Source organism: Lampris incognitus, chromosome 15, assembly GCF_029633865.1.
Source record: "Lampris incognitus isolate fLamInc1 chromosome 15, fLamInc1.hap2, whole genome shotgun sequence".
Lineage (NCBI taxonomy): Eukaryota > Metazoa > Chordata > Actinopteri > Lampriformes > Lampridae > Lampris > Lampris incognitus.
In genome coordinates, this window is record NC_079225.1 from 29,343,472 (window position 1) to 29,369,900 (window position 26,429).

A 26,429-nucleotide genomic window follows, 5' to 3' on the forward strand; every position below is an offset into this window, starting at 1 on the left:
ACAAATGATGGACATGCCAGTTCGGTATGTGCTTGTATAACATATTGACTTAATGTACACCTTTTACTACCAATGTGCACACACACCCTAATTCCTGACACCTGTACAGGCCCCTCAGTGAAGTTATGAGCACTGCACCGTACTGCAATGCCATTCATCCATCCATCCATTATCCAAACCGCTTATCCTGCTCAGGGTCGCTGGAGCCTAACCCGGCAGTCACTGGGCGGCAGGCGGGGAGACACCCTGAACAGGCCACCAGGCCACTACAGGGCCGAGATACAGACACACAAAATGGTCTAACAAAATGTATTTCTTCGTCATTCCCTTCGTTGTATAACAGACCAACGTCGCAATCTTTCAACTATCAAGGAATTATATGAAATAAGGGAATACATAGTGTGATATCAATCTCTTTATTATGAAATTAAGTCAAAATAAAAAAAGAGTAACTTCATTTTTGTTTCTGGAAACAAAACCCTGCAATATTAAAATCTGCCTGAAAAGCAAAAGCAGGGGCCTCAATACATCCACATGCCTCCTTTACAAATCTAAATCTTTAACACAAGTCCTCAAAGAGAGATCAAACTAAACCAGCCAACTCATGAGTTGACAGATGGAAAATAAATTCGCACTTCAACAAACATGCATTAAAGACACAAAAGCAGTCAGTCAAAGGGAGATGATGAACATAGCCGTTATTGGTCTGGAAACAATATAACAATGATCAAACATAGGACATCTCAATCAGGTTTAGGCAGGAAGAGGGATGTTTTCTTCACCATCATCTTCACGTATGTATTCTGTCCATCATGTAGGAGGAGGCGGGTAGTATTGATTATACTGGGCATACTGGTTATACTGCCCCCAAGAGTTTTGTCCCCAATTGTTGTACTGTTGCTGGAAAGAGGACAGAAATAGAAGTTAGCCATATTGACAGCAGCTTGTAAGAAAGTGCATTGCTGTCATTTATTAGAGCACGATTTAACTTTAACAAATACTTCACAGGAGGAATGCCAAGTGATGGCCATAAAAATGACCAGAAATGTTAGTTTGTGAAATGAGGTGAAAATGAAGGTAAGTTTGGGTTCAATTCATATCTGAGGAGCACACACTGGGCATACCTGGTACCAGCTGTAATTGTATGCAGAGTTGTTGGCCTGCATGTCTGGCATCATCTGTCCTGTGCCTGATGAGCTGTCATCCACACGCTGCCTCTTACTGTCTGGTTCTTGTGAGCTGTGGAAACAAGTTGTGAGTCAATCACATGTAAATAAAACTGGGGAAGAAAAAAAACATGCTGACTTTCAACTTTGTCATTGTTATTAAATGAATTCTGGAACAGTGTTTTAAGAATGCAGAGATCAGAATGCGTAATCAGATTCAATTTCACCTACATTAATATTTTAATTATTCGTGCATTTGAAGAAGGGACCATATTCTCTGCCGAAGATAGCATCTTTATCAATAAATCCTGCAAGTGAGTCTATTAAAGACATCCAAATGAGCTAAATTATTCTGAAAACAGTTTATTTTAATGAAAGAGAACAGCAGAGAACTGAAAAAAAGAAATCAAGCCTACTGCAGCCTACACAGCAGCAGAGGTTGTTAATGGATGAAGGAGGAGACTGAAATCCTGGTGGGGAGAGAAAATTCACCAGAACAGCTCAATAAACATCAACTGCTGAAGTGGCTCTGCAGAAAGAAGAAAAAAGAAGTGATGTCGGTGCTGGCGCTGCCCATGGACTACAATACCCATAACTCCCTGATCAACAGCGAAGTTGATCTCCACCCACCATCTCGCCTTACACTGCAATAATATTGGTTACAATAATACTGTATTCGGTGAAACAATTTCACCCTTAAAACGGCAGCAGAATTGAAATTCACCCCCTCTTGCTGTGGACCATGCACCCACAAGCAAAATATGCTCTCCTGCAGAAGAACAAAGGATCACGTGTCTTCACATTACTGCTGGCCCCAGTTTTATTGGAAGATAACCTAGTCTTGTTCAACTGCTAATCGGCTGTGATTACCGGTTAACCTTTCCTGCAAGTCCCAGTTTCCGCAGAAACAGAAGGTGACCGGATACCTTTTCATTTCCTAAATGTTGAAGCAATTGTAACTTAGGACTCCTTTGAGACCATCCGATGACCGACGGAGCATCGAAGATCTTCCAGCTGGCGAGCTGTGTGAAAGAAAAGATTGTTTTGCCGTAGAGCTGCGCTTTGACGCCGGACAACCAGGAAAAGAAACTCCCAGAAAGTTGAATCAGTTCACCTGGACACAACATTTAGTGGGAGAAATGTTTCATCACTCATCTAAGCGACTGTCAGTCTCAGCTGACTGCAGGAAAAGAAATTGTTTTCCCAAACTCGCACCTCACACTGTTCATTGGACAACAAGGACTCGGAAGAGCAATGTCAAGTACGGCTGGCCTTTGGGAAAGATTTAGCCTTGGGGGTTTAGCGGCAGAGTTAGTCTAATGATCTCACGTTAGAAGTGTTAGTTGAAATCATCCGTGCTCTAGATACACAGTGTGATTCAAGTAAGAAGTGTTACATAGGCCGAGATGTTAGTTTTGATTTTTTCCTTTAATTTTTCCTTTTGTTTGAATCTTCCCTTGTTACTTTAGTGAAGTACTATTGTTTGAAGCCATTTTCTATTCAGTTGCGCACAGATCCAGTTTGCAAGACAGACTGTCTACTTTTTGTTCATTTGCTACTTTCATCTTGTTTTCTTTGTTTCCAAAACTGTTTCTGGTAGACTGCGCACGCGCTGCTCTCTTCCTCCCTAAACCCTCTTTGTCTCTGTCACACTCCTATCCTGCGCAATTTCGCACAGCCTCTCTGACAAACACCTCCTCCTTCTGGCACACACGCACGCCTGCATGTGCACACGCACCCACCTCTCTCCAGTGCACGGCAGCACGTGCACATATACACAAGAACACATACACAACACACACAACCCTCTGTTCTTTTTGGTGCCATTGCCTCGCTGCATGGCAGCACCCACACACACACGCACGCACACGCACACACACACACTCCCACATGCACTCCTTTCAGTGCAGACACACACACGCCAACACACAAAACATTTGCACAACCTCACCACCTCATCACCTTTTCTGCCTTGATCATCACTTGCTGCTCGATTAGTGATTGTAACTGATTAGTATTAGTCAATTTTTTTTTATTTGATTTTTTTAATCAATTGTTTCCATACAAGTAAGCCGTTGTCCTGCCTGTTTTGTGACAGTACTCACTGGAGCCATTCTCTGCCAAGTTAAGTACTCCAATTGGTGTAACACTGATTATTCCATCAACTTGAATGGTTCAATTATAACTACTGAACACCAAAACTAATGGTTAATAATTTTATGAGACTGATTTTATGGGAGTGATTTGATAACCCTGTTGCACCCACAGTGACCTATCCTAACATTAAAATTAAGTTCAAAAACCTACCGAACGAACGAATATCTGAATAATAGGGAACAGCCCTAGTCAGGAGTAATACCATATAGTATTGGCTATGTTCACAAATGCTGTCTGTATCGTGAACAAAGTCTATGGCCCGTACCCCAGAGTGTCCTCATGGTGATGAAGTTGCGAGGACAATGGCTGACAACAACAACTTTTGCCCCTCTGCCACTAGGGGCAAAACTTGGGAAGTCGCTTTGGGCATAGCAAACGTTTACGGTTCCAACATTGTTGAACTAGGGATGGGTTTGTCTGTGATGCATTTTTGCTATTCCCAATGCAGAAGAGAGCTCTCTCTCTCTCAGAGTCTGTCGTATGTGCGAGCCGAGGGGCGGGGCCAGCTCCTCTCAGACACGTGTGTGCACGCACAAAAACACGCATGCTAAAACTAACCTAATAAAAGTAAACTAAAGTAACTAATTTCAGTTAAATCTTATCACACCCCCGGGTGCGCCCCGGTGGCTCACCTGGTAGAGTTTGTACCACATAAGGCTGAGTCGTTACCGCAGCAGCCTGGGTTCGAATCCGGCCCGGGCCCTTTGCTGCATGTCACACCCCCCCCACCTTTCCCGTCTCTCTCTACGGTCATCGTTAAAAAAAATAAAGCAGAAAATGCCTAAAAAATACTAAAAAAAAAAATAAAAAAAAAAACCCAAAACCTTATCACACTCCTATCCTGCGCCGATTTCACGTACTCTCTGACAAACACCTCCTCCTTCTGACACACACACACACGCCGAGAGCCTGCTCCTAGTGACAATGGCGGAGAGAACTGAACGGATTTTTCTCCTAGAAAAATAACCGATAAGAGTACCGTTAAAAGTACTGGATCAATAAGCAGTATCGGTAAGAGTAGTACTTCCATCCATCCAACCATTTTCCAAGCCGCTTACCCTAATCAGGGTCGCGGGGTGCTGGAGCCTATCCCAGCAGTGATTGGGCGGAAGGCAGCGAAAATACCCTGGATAGGTCACCAGTCCGTCACAGGGCAGACACATTCACACCTAGGGACAATTTAGTAAGTCCGAGTAGGGATGGGTACCGATATTCGGTACTTTTTAGGTACCGACCGAATTAGGTCGGTACTACCGAGTACCTATTCAAATAAAGTGAAACGGTACCTAATTTCGGTAATTGTGTAATAAAGATTAAAAAAAAAAACAATCGGGTATTATTTTGAAAATTGACCGGATGCTTTCACACACAGATTAGCGATGGCGTCTCGCAAGCGGTCTAAAGTATGGCTACACTTTACTCAAATCGACCAAGACAAAGCTCGATGCAATATATGTCACCAAGCATGCAAGGCTGGCCATGGCAATACCTCAAACCTGAGGGAACACTTGGTGAAGCACAGAATGTATTTACATGCTGAAGAGTGTACCTACATCTTTGATAAAGCTAAAGAAGCTAACGTTAGCACCAACGTTGTTACGGCTCGCCCACCCCGCGCCGGCAGCCAATCAGTTTGTCAGGGCTGGGCTTAAGTTTGCTGGTCTCCCGGCGCCCGTTGCCAGTTCGTGCCGTAACCTTCTCGGTGAGGTGGTCACTCTTCCCTCCATGTGTATTCTCTCCGAGTTCATCTCAGCCCGTGGACTTATCGTTTTCTCTGTTTGTTGGGACGACCCGCGAAGCGGATTACTGTGCTCTTTTCGTTGCCGTGTGTTGTTTTTTTTTGGTGGACCTTAAAGGGACATTTCGGTTCATTTTTGGGTTTCCTGCTTCCTAGTTGCTCCTTGTCCTTCCGTGTTGACCTTTGTATGAACTATTAATAAAGTACGCCAGTTTTTGGCGAACTCTACCTCTGCCTGGTGTCGCGCGCTTGGGGTCTCCCACAAACCCTAACAGGACGAACTGGCCATGATGACCCTAGCCGGCACAGAGAGCGTACCGACCAGTCCGGTTCGAGCAGCTCTCATCGAACAGGTCCAACTGACCAACTCCCACATCCGGCAGCTAGAGGCGGCCTCTGTCGCTGTGAGGGATCTCCAGACTCGGGTCCAGCCCCTCCAGGTCTCTGTGGATAACCTAACGGGCCAGCAGGCGGCGTTAGCGAGCCAACAAGCAGAGATCCTGCGGCAGTAAATGTGTTAAATTAAGAATGAAATTACAAGTACCGAAAAAAGGTACCGTTGCGTACCGGTACCGAATTCCAAGTACCGGTACCATATCGGTTCAAATGTGAACGGTACCCATCCCTAAGTCCGAGTCACTTGACCTACATGTCTTTGGACTGTGGGAGGAAACTGGAGCACCTGAAGGAAACCCACACAGACACACGGGAAAAACATGCAAACTCCACACAAAGGAATTACTAACATATTAAGTTAAGGATAAGGACAACATCAAGGTAAGAGTAATAGTACCGTTAAAACCTTAACGATACCCATCCCTAGTTGGAACTATGCAGTTCCAACAATTAACTTCCAAAGAGTAAGCACACCCTACAGAATATGGGTGTGGGACGTCCAGCACGAGGCAATTCATAAATACAAAAAAAAAAAATTCTCTAGACAGCAACTACTTTTTTGTGAGATAAAATAAAATAGTTAACATATCCTTCTGGTTGGTCCCTTCCAGCTGTATGTCTGTCAGGGTCCAATTCAGGGTAAAGACGCATGTATGTATCGTCGCTCACATGCAGCATGGCGACTGTCAAGAAAAGAAAAGTAGATGCAGAATGTCACGCTTTCCAAGAGATTTTTTTTTTTTTGGAAGTTAAAGGCAAATCAGTGTTGCCTAGTTTGTGGGGACGCGCTCACAGTAATGAAAAAGGCCAATCTGGAGCATCATTACAGCTCGAAACATGCTAAACTGGATGAATAGCAAGGACAAATGCGTTTGGATAAAGTTGACGCTCTTTGGCTGAGTTTAGGTGCCCAAAAAGCAGCTTTCACATGACTGCATTCTGACAGAGACAATGTTATATAGGCAAGTTTTGTGTCAAGTGAGCTAATAGTTTGTCCTTAGTTTGTCCTGCTAGCACAGGACAAAGTAAAATTGTTCGTAACTATTGGTCTGTTTCGAAGAATCGTCACAGAGCGGATTACTGATATGGTACAAGATATTTGAAAAACACTGAAGGACATGCAAGAAATTTCCAATTTTTCTCTCTGGGCTGCGATGAAACAACAGACATAACAAATAACACCAAACTGGCCATTTTTGTGCATGGGATTACTGCCGAGTTTGATACGAGGGAGGAATTGCTGTCCTTGCAAGCCATGCATAGCACTACCAAAGGTGAGGATTTGTTTGAGTAAATTGTTTTGGCGATGAACAAATTTGAACTACCATTTGAAAAGTGGCCTTAGAACAGATAGAGCCCCAGCCATGGTTGGCCCGCAAAAAGGATTAACTGCATTGGTCAAAAAAGAAATTAGTCATCTCAGTCTTGTACCAAGTGATTTAGTTAAATGCCACTGTATCACACATCAAGACAGTCTGTGTGCACATTCCCTGAAGCTCAACAATGTAATGAAAACTGTTGTTTCCACCATTAATTTTATCAAAGGCAGAGGACTTAACAGCTGCCAGTTCGACTGAGTGAGCTTGAATCAGGGTAAAGAGATCTGGTTTACCAGTGAAGTGCGATGGCCGAGTCATGCAAATATGCTCAAATGGTTTTACAAACAGAGGGAAGAAGTAAAACAACTCATGGAGATAAAGGGAAAACCTGTCGTGGAACTCAGTGATAGCAAGTGGTTGTGTGATTTGGCCTTCATGGTGGACATTACCAAGTACCTCGCAGAGTTGAACGTCAAGCTCCAAGGTCCCAACCAGCTTCTAAGCTCTCCACTTTCAAATGTGAAATCATTTGAAGTGAAATTAAAACCGTGGCAAGTGTAAATGGAAAGGGGTAACACTGTGTATTTTTCTACTCTGCAAGAACAAAAGCCTGCTATGACATTTGAATATGCTGCCGAGTGTGCAAAACACTTTCAGGCACTTGGCGAGAGGATCAGGACATGAAAAGTAAACAAAAGGAATTTAACATATTTGTTACGCCATTTACTGTGGAACCAGCTGATGTGCCTGACAACTTACAACATGAAATCATTGAGCTGTCAAGCAACGACAAGCTCTAGGCTAGGCACAACAACCTCCCTCTGCTCAAGTTCTATAATCTGTATGAACGTTCTGAGAATTTTACCCATTCTGAGGAGACACACACTGACATTTGCATCTCTGTTTGGGACAACCTACTGCTGTGAACAGTGCTCTTCAAAACTGACTCTTGCAAAGACTTGGTTCCACTCAAACCTGACTGACCCAAACCTGGAAAACCATAGCATCATCATCACTACCATCTGACGTCTCACCCAAGAGAAGCAGCTCCATCCACTGCATTAGAGGTAAATGTGAAGTTTGACCAATAAAAAGCATGTCAATTTAAGTTCATTATTAATGTTAAAATATTAATAAAATTGAGATAAATTTTGATTCAACAATTTTGTATGGCCCTCAAAGGATGTTATAAAAACTGAAATGGCCCTTGATAGGAAAAAGGTTCCCCACCCCTGCTATAGAAGCTTGTGTGAAACATTGAAAACAAGTAAAACAACTACCAATTTTTGCAACTCAACAGCTATCATTAGAGAAAAATATTTATCAAAAGCCAATGTGTTCCATCATGTTCGATTATTCAAATTCTTGTTCCAACTTTCCAACCTAGTCTTACCCATTCTCCGCTTTCCTCTTTGTTGACTCATTCTCCTTCTTAAGTTTCTGATGTTCCTCATATGCCTTCACAAGCCTGTGTAAAACAATGAACTGTCAACAGTGACAAAACAAGATAGCCTTGTAAATAAAGTTAATGACCAACATCTCCTCAAGTGACTCACAAAACATGGAACTCACACATTGATATCATCACCAAAGTCCTCAAGGAACTCAACCTTGCGCTGGGAGAAGAGGAGGCGGGACTCAAGAGGAAGTGAGCTGTTCAGGGCTCGGTCAAAGCATGCCAAGATGTCCACCTCGTTCTGCTGTACGTCTCCACTGTACTCCAGTTCAAGTAGGTTCAGATAAAGCTTTGGACTTGTCTACAGGGCCACATTAAAAATGAATAAGTATTTCATATTCTTAACATGTAAGCCAGGTTAAGAAGTCACTTCATTTTCAATTCATTTATTGTTTTTTTTTTCCTAATTGGAGCACCACTCTGGCAAATGGCAAGAATAACCATGCAAATAAATTGTTACGGTATGAAAAACCGGTCTCAATAATCAATCACATATCTCCACAGCAGCTTTTTTCCCCCTGCAAGTTCTGCAATTCAACTTCTCACTCCTTCATGGACATCATTAAAAACTCTAGCTCTCACCTGGTCCTTCTCTATGGCATCCAGCAGCACCTTCCTGGCCTTGCTGAGGCTCCTCTGCACCTTCAGCAGCTGCCTAGCCAGTTTCACAGCATAGAATGATGTCTCGCTCACATTCTTCGCAGACGCCATGGCTTCCCTCAGCAGAGCCTCTGCCTCCTCCAGGTTACCATGGCGACGCTCAAGGCTGACCCTACGCAGGCGAACCATGGCCAAGGACGGGACTGCCTCCTCCAGCTCTTTAAGGATGCCTCGAGCCTCCTCAACGTTACCTGAGGGGGGAAAGCGAACAACAAACTCATATCATGAGAAGGGACCTGTTCTTTGTTTTTTTGGGGGTTTTTTTTTTTAACCAAAAAATCTGCAGCACTACTGATTTTTATGTGGTATCAGCCTGGGACTATTTAATCCATTCAAGTGAATAGACTGAAGGCCACATTTCATGCTCTCTGAAGCTAAAGCGTGATCCCTGGTGCTACTCCTAACAACAATTTGAATAATCAATTAATCAGTTATTTCTTTGTTTTATAGACTTAGCTGGATAAAAGTCAATGTCCAGCATTAGACGAGTATTCTATTCAAAAAATACAAAGAAAAATATAAATTTTAAAAAAGCACTTGCAGAGGCTCAACTGCTCATGCCAATGTGCACAGACAACATAGGCATGTGCGTGTTCCTCCTGTATGTCTGTCTAAGTATCCAAATGGAAGCTCCCTTCTTTTTTTTTTAACTCTTCTGTTGTCTTATGAGTCAAAAAGGCCCATAACAGTATTAACAGCAGAGAAAAGACTAAATTATATTTTTTCAACCTGAAATTTTATGACTTTTCTAGAGTGACCCCAACATTAGAAAAAGTGAAACATTATTTTTGTTCATGGAAGATTGTCTTAGGGTCATGTTTGACCTAGAAGATTCATGGAAGATTGTCTTAGGGTCATGTTTGACTTGGAATTTTATAAACAGGTTTTTGGATCAGGTAAATGATCTTTTTTCAACCTGAAAATTGATGACTTTTCCAAGAGTGACCCCAACATTATAAAAAGTGAAACATTGTTTTTGTTCACATTTCCATGAAAGCTGTACTCCACTAGGGTACTAAGATTGTCTTAGGGTCATTTTTGGATCATGTTCGATCCTATTAAAACAAGTGTGTCCAATGATTAAATGCAGTCTTTCTGTACTGTGAAGAGGGAAAACTGTGATAGTCACAAAGTTTGTGATGAATGACAGGTTGTTTCTTCGTGCAAAATAGATTTGGGGTTTAACATTAAATTAAGTTGCTTTAATTTAGAGGTCTAATGAAGGCAAGACAACACAAGGGTTAATATGCTCCACCACCCCAACTCTACCACACCCTTGTTTTAGGCACATAAGTTGTATCAATTCATCAGCTGAGATAGGTGCCTAATATATATTTTTTAAAAAGTGTGTGTGTCTACACACACACACACACACACACACACACACACACGACAAAATATACATCTGAAAACCCCTTTTTCTTATTTTCCCTAATGAGGCAATATTTCTTTCCCCACAAACAGCTCAGTATGCAACAAACCCATAGACTCATTGTTTTCTGTTTGCACGCTGCTGTAAACGAGTGTGCTGCTCACCCTGCTGCTCCTCAAAGGCTGCCCACAGCAGGTGGATGGCTGGTTTCTTGGGCAAATGAATGGTGCACGCTTTCTTATAGACATGTCTCACACCCTCGATGCTGTAGCCTTCTAAATATTTTGCATACTTGGGTGAAAAACACATGGAGAGAGAGAAAGAGAAAGAGAGAGAGAGAGAAAGAGAGAGAAAGAGAGAGACAGAGAGAGAGACAGAGAGAGAGAGAGAGAGAGAGAGAAAGAGAGATTAAACCTAATTTTTCCCCCTCCCCAGTGGACAGAACCAGTGAATTTCTTCATTGACAAGATCGTTTTTAGAAATTTTCTGTGTAAACCCATCAGCACCTTCATGGAACCAATTAGATAAGTTTCTGTAAGGTAGTGGGAGACGGAGAAGATGCAACGTAGTAGTTGGCAAATGCTGCAGTCAAATCTTGTGTGGCAAGCTGGCCATCCCCTAATACAACAGATACAGTCACATATCAACGTTACACGCAAAGAGTGCAGGACGATTTACTGTGTCGATGTGATATCATCGTTGATGGGGAAGTGCAGGGGGTTTGGTAAGAGTGAGGGAGAGGTTAAGGGTCAGGTTACCTTGATCCAGAAATCTTCATAGAGCGCACATGCGATGAGGCATCGCTCAAAGAGAACGACCACTCGCTCAGGTGTCCCATTTTCAATCTCAAAGTCCAAGTATTCCTTCCAGTTGTTCAGCTGGGTCTTCTCTAGGGCTTTGACATGGAAGTAGGGTCTCTTAATCTGAAAAGACAAAATATTCCATACCAAAAAAATTAGGGATGGCAATTGTTTGAATTTTATTGATCAACTTATCAGTCCTTTTTGAGTATTTTCCACAAAAAAAAAAATAATTTACAAAGAACAAAAGATATTGGTTTATGATTTTCTGCAGTAGCTGCTAGCATAAAGGGAATTTGGACTTGGCTTGGGCCAGTGGTAAATGGAAGGGTGGGCTGAGTCATGGTGGTTGCAGCCTCAGCTTGACAGTCGACAAGAAGTTACCATCCATCCATCCACTCATCATCCAAACCGCTTATCCTGCTCTTAGGGTCGCGGGGATGCTGGAGCCTATCCCAATAGTCATTGGGTGACAGGCAGGGAGACACCCTGGACAGGCTGCCAGGCCATCACATGGCCTGAGCTTTTATATTATATAATTATATATTACATATTATATATATATCATACCATCTCTCTCTCTCTCTCTCTCTCTCACACACACACACACACACACACAGTGAGACAAGTAAATTCTTTAAGAGAAAGTAAAAGCCTGTTTCATGCCATAAGCAATCATCACCCAGCAATAAATTATTGACAGGTGATGATTGCTTATGGCATGAAACAGGCTTTTACGGTCTCAAAGAATTTACTTGACTCACTGGATTATTTTGCTCCTAATTTGTTGAGCACTTTCCCTACTGTTGAGTGTTTCTTTTAACAAAGTCTTATATATATATATATATATATATATATATATATATATATATATATATATATATGTTACGGGTATATGTTACGGGTAATGTGAAAAAAACGGTTAATGTGCAAACTACCCAGTTAATGTGCAGATTACCCAACGGGGCGGTTAATGTGCAGATTACCCGCCAGAACGGGTTATCTGCACATTAACCAGGTAGTCTGCACACTACCCGCTTGGGCGGTTAATGTGGATAGAACGAACCACATTATCCACATTAACCGGGTAGGGTGCACACCACCCGTTTGGATGGTTAATGTGGATGGAACGAACCTGCAACTCATCTTTTTACGATATTTTGATATTTAAATCAGCAATAGGCCTTTAGCCTAATGACTCATGAGGTGAGGCCATCTGAGGAATCACAAGTTGTGGTAAATGAAAGAACAGACGTTGGCGATATCATTCTGTCTTTAGATCAACGTTTTCCCCCACTTGCATAACTAGGCTATTAGCATCAAAGAACACAAAAATGAGCCCTCCTTGCTCTCTATCTGATCCCTGATATGAATGAATAGCCTACAAATTTGACAAGGCTGAAAAGAAATATCAGTCTCAGCCATCTCCCATCAGGCTGCTATAGCCTACTCTCACTGGAGACATGCGTCATTCAACCAATCCGAAATGGCAATCACTCCGTGGACAGACTGGTAAATAAAACTTTATGGAAGAGGGTACTGGCGGGGAAAAATACTAAGACTAGATGATATGAAAACAGAACGAAATTCGTTTTATAAGCCCAGTATGTAGGAGCAGAAGCAGCAAAAAAATGTCAAAATGCAATTCCTGTCTGCCAATCAGGCAAGAAAAATTAACGAACAGGCGATACCTTTCAGATGCACTTTTACACAACCACCAAAAAAGACAAAAATGTGCCCGCTCCCCTCCCTCACCTGGCTAATATCCTACTAGTAGCCTACAAACGGTCAAATCTGTAGGCTATTCTTTCATATCAGGGATCAGATAGAGAGCGAGGAGGGCTCATTTCTGTGTTCTTTGATGCTAATAGCCTAGTTATACAAGTGGGGGAAAACGTTGATCTAAAGACAGAATGATATCGCCAACGTCTGTTCTTTCATTTACCACAACTTGTGATTCCTCAGATGGCCTCACTTCATGAGTCATTAGGCTAAAGGCCTATTGCTGATTTAAATATCAAAATATCGTAAAAAGATGAGTTGCAGGTTCGTTCCATCCACATTAACCACCAAACGGGTAGTGTTCAGACTACCCAGTTAATGTGGATAATGTGGTTCGTTCCATCCACATTAACCGCCCAAGCGAGTAGTGTGCAGACTACCCGGTTAATGTGCAGATAACCCGTTCTGGCGGGTAATCTGCACATTAACCGGGTAGTTTGCACATCAACCGTTTTTTTCACATTACCCGTAACATACATACATACATACATACATACATATATATATATATATATATATATATATATATATATATATATAAAAGGAAACCTTTTGATAAAAAGTTTAATTATCTTGGAAAAAAATACTTTTGACATTCATTGTGCAAAGACAGCAGGATATTACAAAAAGCGCAAAGGTGGTACAAGACAGACGGTTACATAATGCCACACTAAGTTACCAGAAAAGTTACCAGATTACCAAAAGTTACCAGATTTTTTTAAATATATTTCCAATTAAACAATTATCTTAGCTGTTTGCTTTCATTTATTAGCCTGTTTGTAATAATTCATTATTAGTATGACAAACTCTGTATCTATGGCTCCGACAAGGTATACCTGCAGTGGACAAGAAAGATGCAGTGGACGAGAAAGACTGTAAGGGATGGAGTGTCAGTGTAGCAGTCCAAAAATGCAAATTTTTGCAGATTTGTTATGGTTGGTCAACAGATGTTCGGATAAGCTGCTCATATTCCCTCTCTTACTTGGCAAAGGTTTTATTACACTTGTGGCAACAAGCACTGTTGTTGTTGACTTGAGTAAAGTTTAACCACACATAAAAGCATGGCTTTAGACCCATGATGATGCAAACACCTCTCAAGTTGTGTAAAAGCACACAGCCCTGCCTTTAGCTAAAAGACAGGTTCCAAAACACAGTGGCAACATCATGGATTGCGACATTCCCAAAAATTCTTTGAAAACCGTATTTGCTGCTACGCAAGTCTCATTTCCTGATTTCTCCTGTACAAATGGTGGAACAGATAAAACTTAAAATGCAGGGTTTCACCAATTTAAAAGGGTTCCTGTTTAGAACCAGGTTTAAGAAGGGATCCTATCAACATCCACCAGTTCCTGAAAATGTGCATCAATTGCCAATAATTAGCCAGCCACTTCCTAATTTCAGATCACAACAGCGATTCACACTTTTTGGAAAGGAGAAAACGTGAGAACTTACCCCCTCCTCAAATGCCCAGCGCTTGCTGACTTCATGTTCATTGTGGTTGAATAATTCCTGCCGGGCCTCAATCACCTTGTGGCGCATATTCTCAATCTCTGTCACCCTCTATATCAGAACACAAGACACAAGACATGGTTAACACCCTCATGTACCGTCTTACCGTATCACATTCTCCACTTAAGCTGAAAACTGCAAGTCCTGCTGCCAAGGATTTACATCACCATGAGCTTGCCAGAGACAAGAAGCCTGTGGAGGGGCAGGTATGTATGTACCCTGCATATCAGCCTTTGGCCAGCTCTGGGTGCAGGTGCTGGGGTCATTTGGCCATGGTCGCTCCTGACCCACTTTTAGCCGATTCCCTGACTGGATACCAACTTGAATCCCCCTGGCATTCATTGGCTTGGCTGCTGACGGAAAGACACCTCTTCAAACCTGAACAGATTTCTTTCTCTAGCCCTCTTTCTCCATGGAAGAATAGGCAAGCACCTCCTAAACCCTGCCAGCCGTATGTTTGTGAACATTCCCCCGACAGGAATTGGGAACTAGTTTGTACCTTGGCAGGGTCCAGCAGGTCCTCTGTACCAGGGGGTAGCTCTTCCTCAGGAGCAGGCATCTCTTCATCCTCACCAACTGCAGCTGCTGTGCTGGCTTTGGAGAGTTCCACCCTCAGCTGAACAAACTCCTCTTCAGACAGGAAGTATTTAGGGTTGTTGTTCTGCACATGGTCTTTAAACCTGCCAAGATAACAACTGCTATGTACCATTTTCCAAAAAATTTGCTGACTCAGAACAATGCACCAAGGAAATTAAATGAAAATTGTGTCAGATGGGTGAAGCTCATCACAACTAGTTGATAAAATGTTCATCACATGACAGCCAAGTCAAAAAAGATGACAGCCAGTTCACTGGAATTTTCCAATGGGGCACGCCAAGCAGAGAGGCATCCAGTCTTTTGAATAACCACTGTATTTCCTGGACTACAACTCGCACTGGAATATAAGTCTCAGCAAAAAGTGTGTTGTTGCGAGGGGAAGAAAAAAAAACATATATAGTAGCTTGAGTGTATAAGTCACATTTACAGTGGCTTGCAAAAGTATTCATACCCCTTGAACTTTTCCACATTTTGTCACATTTCGACCACAAACATATTTTATTGGAATTTTGTGTGAAAGACCAACACAAAGTGGCACACAATTGTGAAGTGCAAAGAAAATTATACATGAGTTAAAAAAAAATTTTACAAATAAAAAACTGAAAAGTGCGGCATGCAAAAGTATTCAGCCCCCCTGAGTCAATACTTTGTGGAACCGCCTTTTGCTGCAATTTCAGCTGCAAGTCTTTTGGGGTATGTCTCTACCAGTTTTGCACATCTAGAGACTGAAGTTTTTGCCCATTCTGCTTTGCAAAAAAGCTCAGTCAGATTAGATGGAGGGCATTTGTGAATGGCAGTTTTCAGATCTTGCCACAGATTCTCAATTGGATTTAGGTCTGGACTTTGACTGGGCCATTCTAACACATGAATATGTTTTGTTTTAAACCATTCCCTTGTAGCCCTGGCTTTATGTTTAGGGTCGTTGTCCTGCTGGAAGGTGAGCCTCCGCCCCAGTCTCAAGTCTTTTGCAGACTCCAATAGGTTTCTTCCACGATTGCCCTGTATTTGGCTCCAACCATCTTCCCATCAACTCTGACCATCTTCCCTGTCCCTGCTGAAGAGAAGCACCCCCAGAGCATGATGCTGCCACCACCATGTTTGACAGTGGGGATGGTGTGTTCAGAGTGATGTGCAGTGTTAGTTTTCTGCCACACATAGCGTTTTGCATTTAGGCCAAAAAGTTCAATTTTGGTCTCATCTGACCAGAGCACCTTCTTCCACATGTTTGCTGTGTCCCCCACATGGCTTCTGGCAAACTGCAAACGGGACTTCTTATGGTTTTCTTTTAACAATGGCTTTCTTCTTGCCACTCTTCCATAAAGGCCAGATTTGTGCAGTGCACGACCAATAGTTGTCCTGTGGACAGATTCCCCCATCCGAGCTGTGGCTCTCTGCAGTTCGTCCAGAGTCACCATGGGCCTCTTGGCTGCATCTCTGATCAGCGCTCTCCTTGTTCGGCCTGTAAGTTTAGGTGGACGGCCGTGTCTTGGTAGGTTTGCAGTTGTGCCATACTCTTTCCATTCCCGGATGATGGATTGAACAGTGCTCCGTGAGATGTTCAAAGCTTGGGAAATCTTTTTATAGCCTAACCCTGCTTTAAACTTCTCCACAACTTTATCCCTGTCCTGTCTGGTGTGTTCCTTGGACTTCATGATGCGGTTTGCTCCCCAATATTCTCTTAACAAACCTCTGAGGCCGTCACAGAACAGCTGTATTTGTACCGAGATTAGATTACACACAGGTTGACTCTATTTAGTCATTAGGTCAACATTCGATCATTCAGCAATCATCAGGCAACTTCTGAAGGCAATTGGTTGCACGCAGAGAAAAGGGGGCTGAATACTTTTGTGCACCGCGCTTTTCAGTTTTTTATTTGTAAACATTTTTTTAATCATGTATAATTTTCTTTGTACTTCACAATTGTGTGCCACTTTGTGTTGGTCTTTCACATAAAATTCCAATAAAATATATTTATGTTTGTGGTTGTAACATGACAAAATGTGGAAAAGTTCAAGGGGTATGAATACTTTTGCAAGCCACTGTATATGGCGGTACAGTGTAGAGCCCTGCATGGGACTGTTTTCTTAAACCCACTCCCGCTGGATTTCTGACCATTACCGCCCACTCTCGCAATGTTGTGTGTGTCCACTCACGTCCGCACCTGCAAACATTCTGACCATTCACACCTGCACAATAGAGTTCCATTGATTTTGTGTCTTCTCCTGTCCCGCAGGGAAATTTCTTTATTTTACTATGTAGTATTAATAAAGAGACGCATACCTGTCGGTGAAAATGTAGTGAAATTATGTTCTAGTGCATAATTACATTCATACGGGTGCAATAGTGCAATACACTTAGTTTAGGGCAAAAATAAATAGCATTTTTTTATTTTACTTATTTTAGAATATGTGTTGTTAGCTGTGGTTGTTTGTTTTGCTGAGGTTGTTTTATTTTGCTTTGTTTCCCTGTGTCTTTTAATGCACTGATCAGCGTTGTATTCAGCACAATGACAAGTAAGGCTTTCGATTCTATGTATTCTTTGTCAACAAAGCACGGTGGCCCTGAAGTGCATATCACAACAGCAATTTCAGAAAATGGCCCTGAGGGGCAAAACACAACGACATTTCAGATTACGGAAAGGGCAGGACCATAGACTGTGTGTGATTCGACAGACTCCTAGCCCATCAATGTCATTTCCTGTTTCTGTTGCGTACTACTCTCACCAGTGTCCTTGCATGAATTTTGAATTTAGTTTACAAGTATGGAAGAGGAGATTGAGCTTATATGGGAACATTTTTAGAAAGGACATTCATATGATGTAATTCTGGTTATGTTTCAACGTATCATGGCATTAAAATGTCCCGGCCAACCCTGAAAGGACGTTTGAAAGAATTAGGACTGAGGAGACGTAGCGAACTGATTTCCTGCATTTGAATGACTTCGGATGAGTAAAATAGTCACCAGTTAGCTCAAGGATTATCGGAGTGAGCCCTATTTAAAAATACTAGGCTGGCCTACATTTAGCTCATCTCAAGCTAGCTAATTATTAACTTAATACAGTCAATAATGTTGTTTTTTATTACTTCGGGGTTGTTGTTTGTTGGTCCACATTTGAACCACGTGATTCTGCGGGAGAACCCATCAATACAGCCAGATATCGCAATGCCAAACGGTTTTGTCATAGCCGTCTACATGACAAGTAATTTTGACCCATAGAATAGTACGCGTGTCTAGTAAACCTACGACGTGTCAGCGACAAGGTTCCGCATGGTTTCAGTTCAAGAAGCATTTGCATTACCGTCTCTCCCTTTTAACATAGAGGCCATGTTTCTGCTTTAAAGTCAACCACATAGTTCTGTCTGTATCCAAACAGCTGTCCAGATCCGCGCAGCTCTGATAAAATGGGCCTTCTGATGTCACCTGTTGAAGAGTAGCCACCCCGTCTCCTCAATACTAATTCTTTCAAACGTGATTTCAGGGTTGACCGGGACATTTTAATGCCATGATATGTTGAAAGCATATCCAGAATTACATCATATGAATGTCCTTTCTTAAAATATTCCTGTATAAACTCAATCTCCTCTTCCATACTTGCAAACTAAATTCAAAATTTGTGCAAGGACACTGGTGAGAGTAGTACACAACAGAAACAGGAAATGACATTGATGGGCTAGGATTCTGTCCAATCACAAACAAGAAGTGCTGTCCTACCTACAGTCTATGGTCCTACCCTTTCAGTAATCTAAAATGTCATTGTGTTTTGCCCCTCAGGGCCGTTTTCTGAAATGCTGTTGTGATTTGCACTTCAGAGTCACCGTAACAAAGCCTTTCCCGGCAACGAAGTCAAACAGTCTCTACAGCAAAGTGCGGCACATTTCTCGGTAGTATCTTGTTTAATATGTTTAGGCAGAAGTGCTTTATCTTTGAAGGAGAACTTACTTTGACCAGGGAGAACAAAGCAGGTATGTCGCCTTAACCCAGAGGTACCAGATCTTTGCCTGTTGTGGATCAATACTTTTGCACATTTGTTGTAACCAACAACGTCCAGTTCGTTTCTATCTTTGTCAGTCACAACTGAGAAATTTTTTCAAATGTCAGAAATGCCTTGCTTTCCTTGTATTGTAATGACTGCTCTGATCTTCTTATCAGCTTCATTTGTTGACGCCATACTTCTGGTTAACGCTAGCTAAATCCTGGGACCTGCAGTTTATTTTGTGACCGCCCACAGCAAAGTTAAAATCGACTGCTCACGCGAGATTTGCATTCCCAACGCAGTCCTCTAGTACAGTATTTTCAATTGAATCATAAGATTTATGATGAATTATTATGAAGTTTCCTTTATTATTCCCTTGCGGAAATTCAGTTACAGCAAATTAACCCATCTTAGCTGTGATCTGTGTAGGTAGGAGCAGGGGGCTGCCACCTTGACGCTGTGCCTGGGGACCAACTCCAGTTCTTTTCCCTTTTCTTTTACAGACCTGCCACTTCGTGAGTGCTTCTACAATTGCATACATTTGCATTAAAATGAGCTTTAGATCAATTGCACACAAAAAACAAGTTATGATAAGATCTACCTAAAACAACCACGAGCCGTCAAAATGACAGCACGTAATTTGCACCTCATCGTGCATGTCACGTCACTATTTACAATGTGTGTTGGTCGCATCATTTCCTTCGCAAAGTTCATTGCTCTATCTTAGAAACACAGTAGTGTTCTCCAGTGCAGAGTAATAGTCTAAACTTGATTTTTTATTATTGCCAATATGTCTGGTTACAGGCACCGTTTCAGACGCACCCTGACTACCAACGAGGCATTGCAGTATTTACTGGCGTTGGACAGCGGCGATTTTAAATTGTTTGAAAAATAGTATTAAAGTTGTTAAAATGTTAATTTTGGTGTCAGTCGTTTCTGAAGAGACATACTAAAATATGCAATGCATTAATATTTCAGTTGGATATTTATCTTGACAGAATATAGAGTTTAAAAACCGTGGGCCCTCATGGTCGTTCTAGTAGTTTTTAAGTTCTGGTCGTTGTTTGGGACTGTTTCAATAATTATTTTCAGTTCTTTTTTTACATTTCACATTTTATAAGCCTTGCTATGTTTGTTAGATTAGCAATATGCGTTTTCCATTTTGTTTTTCAGGTAATATTTTCACTTTTTCTATTTTGCTATTCAAGTTCGACCATGTCTCTCTGAAATTTAAATTGTTTAAAATTAGTATTATATTTGTGAAAAATTTTAATTTTGGTGTCAGTCGTTTCTTAACAGACATACTAATATTTACAATACATTAATATGTCAATTGGGTATTTATCTTGACAGAATATAGAGTTTAAAAACCGGCCGTCATTTGGTTATTTTTGGTCATTTAGTTATTTTAGGTAGGAGTGAACTCCCGGTCGTTCTAGCGTTAAACAGTGGTTAAACAGTGCCATCTAATGGCCTTAGTTGAAATGCAGTGTATTCCAGCCATCCATTATCCGAACCGCTTATCACAGGGTCACGGGGATGCTGGAGCCTATCCCAGTAGTCATTGGGCAGCAGGCGGGTAGACACCCTGTACAGGCCCCTAGTCCATCACAGCCCCCCCCCTCACACACACACACACACACACCTAGGGATAATTTAGTATGGCTGATTCACCTGACCTACATGTCTTTGGACTGTGGGAGGAAACGGGAGCACCCAGAGGAAACCCACGCAGACACGGGGAGAACATGCAAACTCCACACAGAGGACGACCTGGGATGATCCCCAAGGTTGGATAACCCCGGGGTTAGAATCCAGGACCTTCTTGCTGCGAGGCGACAATGCTAACCACTGGGCCACCGTGCCACCCCATGGTTAGTGCTGGTTAAACAGTGCCATCTAATGGCCTTAGTTGAAATGCAGTGTATTCGTCCAACAAAATTACACTGTATAAGTAACTTTGAAATGTAAGTTGCAGGACCAGCCAGACGAGTAAAAAAACAGCGACTTATCGTCCGGGAAATACGGTACACTGATGAGCTAATACATTATGACCATTCACAGGTGAACCGAATAATGATAATCTCCAAACAAGGGCACATGTCAAGTTCTGGGTAGATTAGATGGTAAGCAAACAATCAATTCTCATAGTCAACATGTTGGATGCAGGAGAAATGGACAGGAGTAAAGACCTGAGTGACTTTGACAAGGACAAAATTGTTATGGCCAGATGACTGGGTCAGAGCATCTCTGAAATGGCAAGGTTTGTGGGGTGCTCGCAGTCAGCAGTGGTGAGTAACCACTGACCGACGTTAGTCTGAGGAGGGACAAACCACAACCCAGTGACAGGGTGTTGGGTGCCCAAGGCTGATCAATGCAAGAGGGCAACAAAGCCTATCCTGTCTGGTCCGAACCGACATAAGGTCTACTGTGGCACACGTCACAGAAAATTTTAATGATGGTTACGGGAGGAATGTGTCACAACACACTGCATCAAACCTGCTGCGTAGCTGCAGACCAGTCAAGAGTGCCCATTATGATCCCTGTCCACCATCAAAAGCGCCTTGGGCACCTAAGCGTTGGAACTGGACCTTGGAGCAGTGGAAGAAGGTTGCCTGGTCTGATGAATTCCGTTTTCTTTTAGATCATGTGGATGAGCATGCATGTGTAGTAGTAGGATAGTCACATATGTGTGTGCTGTTTACCTGTGGAAGTGATGGTACCAGGATGCACTGTGGGGAAGACGACAAGCCAGTGGAGGGAGTGTGATGCTCTGGGCAATGTTCTGCTGGGAAACCCTGGGTCTGGCCATTTATGTGGATGTCAATTTGACACCGACGTAAACATCATTGCAGACCAGGTACACCCCTTCATGGCAATAGTATTCCCTGATGGCAGTGGCCTCTTTCAGCAGGATAATGTGCCCTGCCACACTACACACTTGTTCAGGCACAGTTTGAGGAACATGATGAAGTGTTCAAGATGTTGCCCTGGCTTACAAATTCTCCAGATCTCAATCCGACTGAGCATCTGTGGGATGTGCTGGACCGACAAGTCCGATCCACGGCAACCCCAACTCACAACCTACAGGACTTGAAGGATCTGCTGCTAATGTTTTGGTGCCAGATACCACAGTACACATCAGAGTCCATGCCTCGGCTGGTCGGTGTGGTTTTGGCAGTACACGGAGGACCAACAGAATATTAGGCAAGTGTTCAAAATGTTTTGGCTCATCAGTGTATACTACTCATATCTATTTTTCTTGAAGATTATTTTTTGGCATTTTCTTCCTTTATTTGATAGCAATAGTCGAGACTCGAGAGAGAAAGGGGATGACATGCAGCAAAGGGCCTGCGCTGGATTCGAATCCAGGCCGCTGCGTGGTATGCGCTCTACCAGGTGAGCCACCGGGGCGCCCCGTACCACTCATATCTTATTAGATCTTTAATCATTTGGCATCAAAACTGATATTCAAGGGAAATTATTTCTTGGTAGTAAATGCAACAAATAGGCAGATTAATAGTTTTTTTGAGTAAAGAGAACACATCTACAGAAAATAATAGCTGTAGAAAAAAAAAATCATACATAAAATTCAAGGTCACCATGTCCAGGGTTTTCATCCTATTCCCTTACCTCTGGAAGTGCTGTGAATACAGTTGGGTTGGGATGCCCAAGATTCGGTCATAGATGGCAGTGACATTAGCCAATTTCTGCTGCTCTGTCTCCCAGTTTGTGTAGGCCTCCCAGAGCCGGTCAGAGCGAAAGTCTGTACCCGCTGCAAGCACTGCGTGTTCATAAGCACTGAGGGGGAAAAAATAAGAACAAAAATTTGATACATAATTTATCCAAGTATCACTAAACTCTAGCACGACCTGGGTTGTTCCAAAAATGGCTGCATAAGCTGACATTTGTTTTCAATTCCTTTATTGCACAAACATGGAAATTACAAGTCTGAAATAGCCACAGAGTAATGTAACGGCAGGTGGGAGGGAGGGAGACACAACTGAGAGAAAAACAACCAAGTCTTTTACTTACGCTCGAATGCGCCCCTCTGTTTCCGGGTCGCTAGGGTCTGCATTCTCTTTGATGAAGGTCAGGTAATGCAGCCAAAGGTCCACACTGAGAGGGATAGCCTGCAAGCCTCGTCTGTACACCTTGGGACGGTTGGAAAAAAAAAACAAAAAACATAAACAACAGTCAGTGGCTAACTGCATTAATCAAAATGTCAGTTGTAGGAATGGCTATGTCTGGATAGAGCAGCCAGCAGCCATTATCTTATTATAACAGATCTTAAGCATAAATCATTACTGTTTGTTTCAGATAAGCATTGATTTTGGGCGTCCGGGTGGCATGGTGGTCTATTCCGTTGCCTACCAACATGGGGATCGCCAGTTCGAATCCCCACGTTATCTCCGGCTTGGTCAAGTGTCCCTACAGACACAATTGGCCGTGTCTGTGGGCGGGAAGCCGGATGTGGGTATGTATCCTGTTTGCTGCACTAGCGCCTCCTCTGGTCGGTCGGGGTGCCTGTTCAGGGGGTAGGGGGAACTGGGGGGGAATAGCGTAATCCTGCCACACGCTACGTCCCCTAAGCGAAACTCCTCACTGTCAGGTGAAAAGAAGAGGCTGGCGACTCCACATGTATTAGAGGAAGCATGTGGTAGTCTGCAGCCCTCCCCGGGCACGGCAGAGGAGCAGCGACCGGGACAGCTCGGAGGAGTGGGGTAATTGGCCGGATACAATTGCGGAGAAAAAGGGGGGATAGAAAAAAAAAAGGAAAGCAGATTTTCTGGGAAGCGGGTTTAACTTGAGTGAAATATAGGCATATGAAGGAATTATAGGCACATGGTCTTCAGATCACTGACACATCAAATAAAGAGAAAGGAAATCAACAAATGGGCACTTTGGATCTAGGCATGCATAGAAAGATAACCATTCCCTGATAATTTCATGACATTTGTTACCTCTTCTGCAACCTGTATGTTGCCATGCTTCTTTTCTATGTCTGCATATTTCTTCCAGTAGCCATAGCAATAGGGATAGCGGAGGAAAAACACATCAAATGCCTTTCTCACCCCAACAAGGTTGTTCTGCGGAAAAAGTGGAAGCAACACAATCTAAATAAAAAAGACTGTTCCTCTTTCCACATATCAACTTAGTGAGTATTGATTCTATACTTTATTTCAAAAATATATACATTATAGAAAGATACTTCATTAGCCTACAAGAGATTTGTTTTTACCCTTTGCTCTCTTTTTTTAGCGATACAAATTTTATTTTGAATTATCTGTCTAATTGGCAATCACCTCTTGCTCCACATACTGCAGCAAGTAGACCCAACCATTGAAGTCTTCTGGGTTCTCCTCACAGCCTTTAAAGAGCTTTTCAAACTCAGTGGGGAGCTCTGGCTCTGCAGGAGGGGCTGGCTCCTGTGGCTCCTCCTTGGACACATCCTCAAACTCCATGCCATCTTCTGCAATCTGCTTTACCACTATGTCACCTGCGAGTAGCACATGAAGTAGTAACAAGTAGCACATGAAGTAGTAAAGTAGCTGAAGCTTCCTGTTGTTTAGTTTGGTTTGTTGTTAGCGTCAAAATTCCTGTCCTATCTAAGTGGACGAACTTTGCATTTAATTCAATTTTCATTTATCCCTACCAGATATATGGTGACTACCAAAGATAGCAGTATTTACCTTCGACAACATTTTGTTCTGTAGCCTGTGGCTCTACAGCCATCTTCTGGCTCTCCTCCAGGGGCTCGGGGGTCAATATTGTGTCAGGCATGGGTGGCTGCTGGGCCTCCTCGGTGTGTTGGGGAGGCAGTGGCGGCTGCTCCTCTTGGAACAGCCGAGCACCGGCAAGCTGGAACTGCTCCACTGGACCCAGCTCAGTGGAATTCAGTTGCTGGTTTGGATGGTGTTGCTCCATAGCATCCTGAGGCAGATCTGGGTCCTCGGGCAAGATTGTGGTGAGAGTGTCTGGAGGAACCTGGTCCAAAGACCATTCAGTAGCATGGGTGAGGACAGGAAGGTCAGGCAAGAAGCCGTCTCCAGCTCCCTCCATGGCGGGGGAGTCACCACTGTTGGGAGAGTCCGTGTCCAGCATTCCCGTCATGGGCTCATCAGAGAGGTGCAGATCTTTTAAAAAGCAGGTTTGAATACAGAGGCAAAAATGGCTTAGAGTCATCAACATATCACTTCATAGATGAATTAGAAAACCAAATTAGGTTCACAAAACGTACTTAAGACAAAAATAAATACTTTCCATGACTGGAGCAAGAAACCAATTATCTGCCAACAAGTGATCTCACAAGAATTCGGTAAATACTCTTCATGGGGTGACAGGCTTTAACAATGTCACTGTATGATCAAATTTAATGGCGGTGTGTTTGATGGTGACAAAACGTCTCCAATAGGCAAAAGGTAACAAAAAGAGGAGAAGAAAGTACCCATCGCCATCATATTAATATGTTCATATTGTAGTTAAGTGCAGATGAATTTAACTGTTTTGCTAAACATACATTCTACTCCGACAAATGCAATTTTTGTAGCTTCAATATTTCTATGGCGGGTAAAACTGGCAGAGATATTGAAACATCATAAATTTGGAAAAAAAAGCTCAAGTTCACGTAAGCAGCTGCTGCAACATGACACTTCCTCGTTTCCCTGGTATAAACGGATAAAAGCTAAAGTGTATTACTTCATAAAATGTGCGAAGGCTTAACACTCAAACTAACATTCCTCAACAATGTATTAACTTTTCGGAGTTGGTAAGTCTACTACGGACCCTGGCTGAAACTGTGTGTGCAGACTCATATTGAACCTGGTTTGGAATTGGGCCCGATGTTGGCTAGGCTAACATAAAGGCTGTTTTGCTAATCAACAGTTTCGTCTATTTAGTGGTAGTGGAACTACATCTGCTAACATCGGCTAACATCGTAAATGCTAACCGGCGAATAAATTTAAAATGGACTTCGTTTTTTCTTAGAATTTTGATTGACTAGTTTATACAAGGCAAACTAACTGTGCCCTTCTAATTACTTTAAATATGAATGTTAGAAGCGGGAAAATAACACACCGAGCCTCGATTTTCTACAATCTTACCTAACGGTTGCTACCTACAATGTGACCTGAAGGACTACTTTCGTTCCAGTGAATAGTCTGTACCACTTTATCAACCACGTTAGGTAGCATAAGCTAGCTAGGGTAGGTTAGCGTTTTTCGCCATTCGCTTGATACCAAAGTCAGACGAACGTCACCCAGTTCCAATATTTTTCTTCACCAAAAGACTCTTACCAGTATTTTCCATTAAACTTCGATCAAACGACCGTGTGGCTATTTCACTTGCTTTACTCAACCGACGACATCCGCGCTTCAACTCTCATTCTTAGCAACTTGGAAGATTACACGCGCAGAAAGGCAGGTTACGCGCATGCCCATTAGAGTATCTGTTGGGGGTGTCTCCCTCCACACAACTTGATATTGAGAGGGGAAGGTTATATTTT

At 42.6% G+C, this 26,429-nt stretch overlaps 1 protein-coding gene across 1 annotated transcript; it reads right to left on the minus strand.

Annotated features, from left to right (window-relative positions):
• Positions 1 to 26,335, minus strand: prpf39 (PRP39 pre-mRNA processing factor 39 homolog (yeast)). Its single transcript, XM_056294322.1, has 15 exons — positions 26,221 to 26,335; positions 24,619 to 25,062; positions 24,232 to 24,425; positions 23,890 to 24,015; positions 22,961 to 23,079; positions 22,559 to 22,726; positions 14,855 to 15,035; positions 14,299 to 14,406; positions 11,023 to 11,187; positions 10,429 to 10,555; positions 8,815 to 9,083; positions 8,349 to 8,533; positions 8,170 to 8,244; positions 1,125 to 1,239; positions 1 to 900 (listed from the first exon to the last, which is right to left on the minus strand). The coding sequence occupies exons 1-15, from the start codon at positions 26,231 to 26,233 to the stop codon at positions 811 to 813; spliced, it is 2,379 nt and encodes a 792-aa protein (XP_056150297.1). The 5' UTR covers positions 26,234 to 26,335; the 3' UTR covers positions 1 to 810.
• Between the last annotated feature and the right edge of the window lie 94 nt (positions 26,336 to 26,429).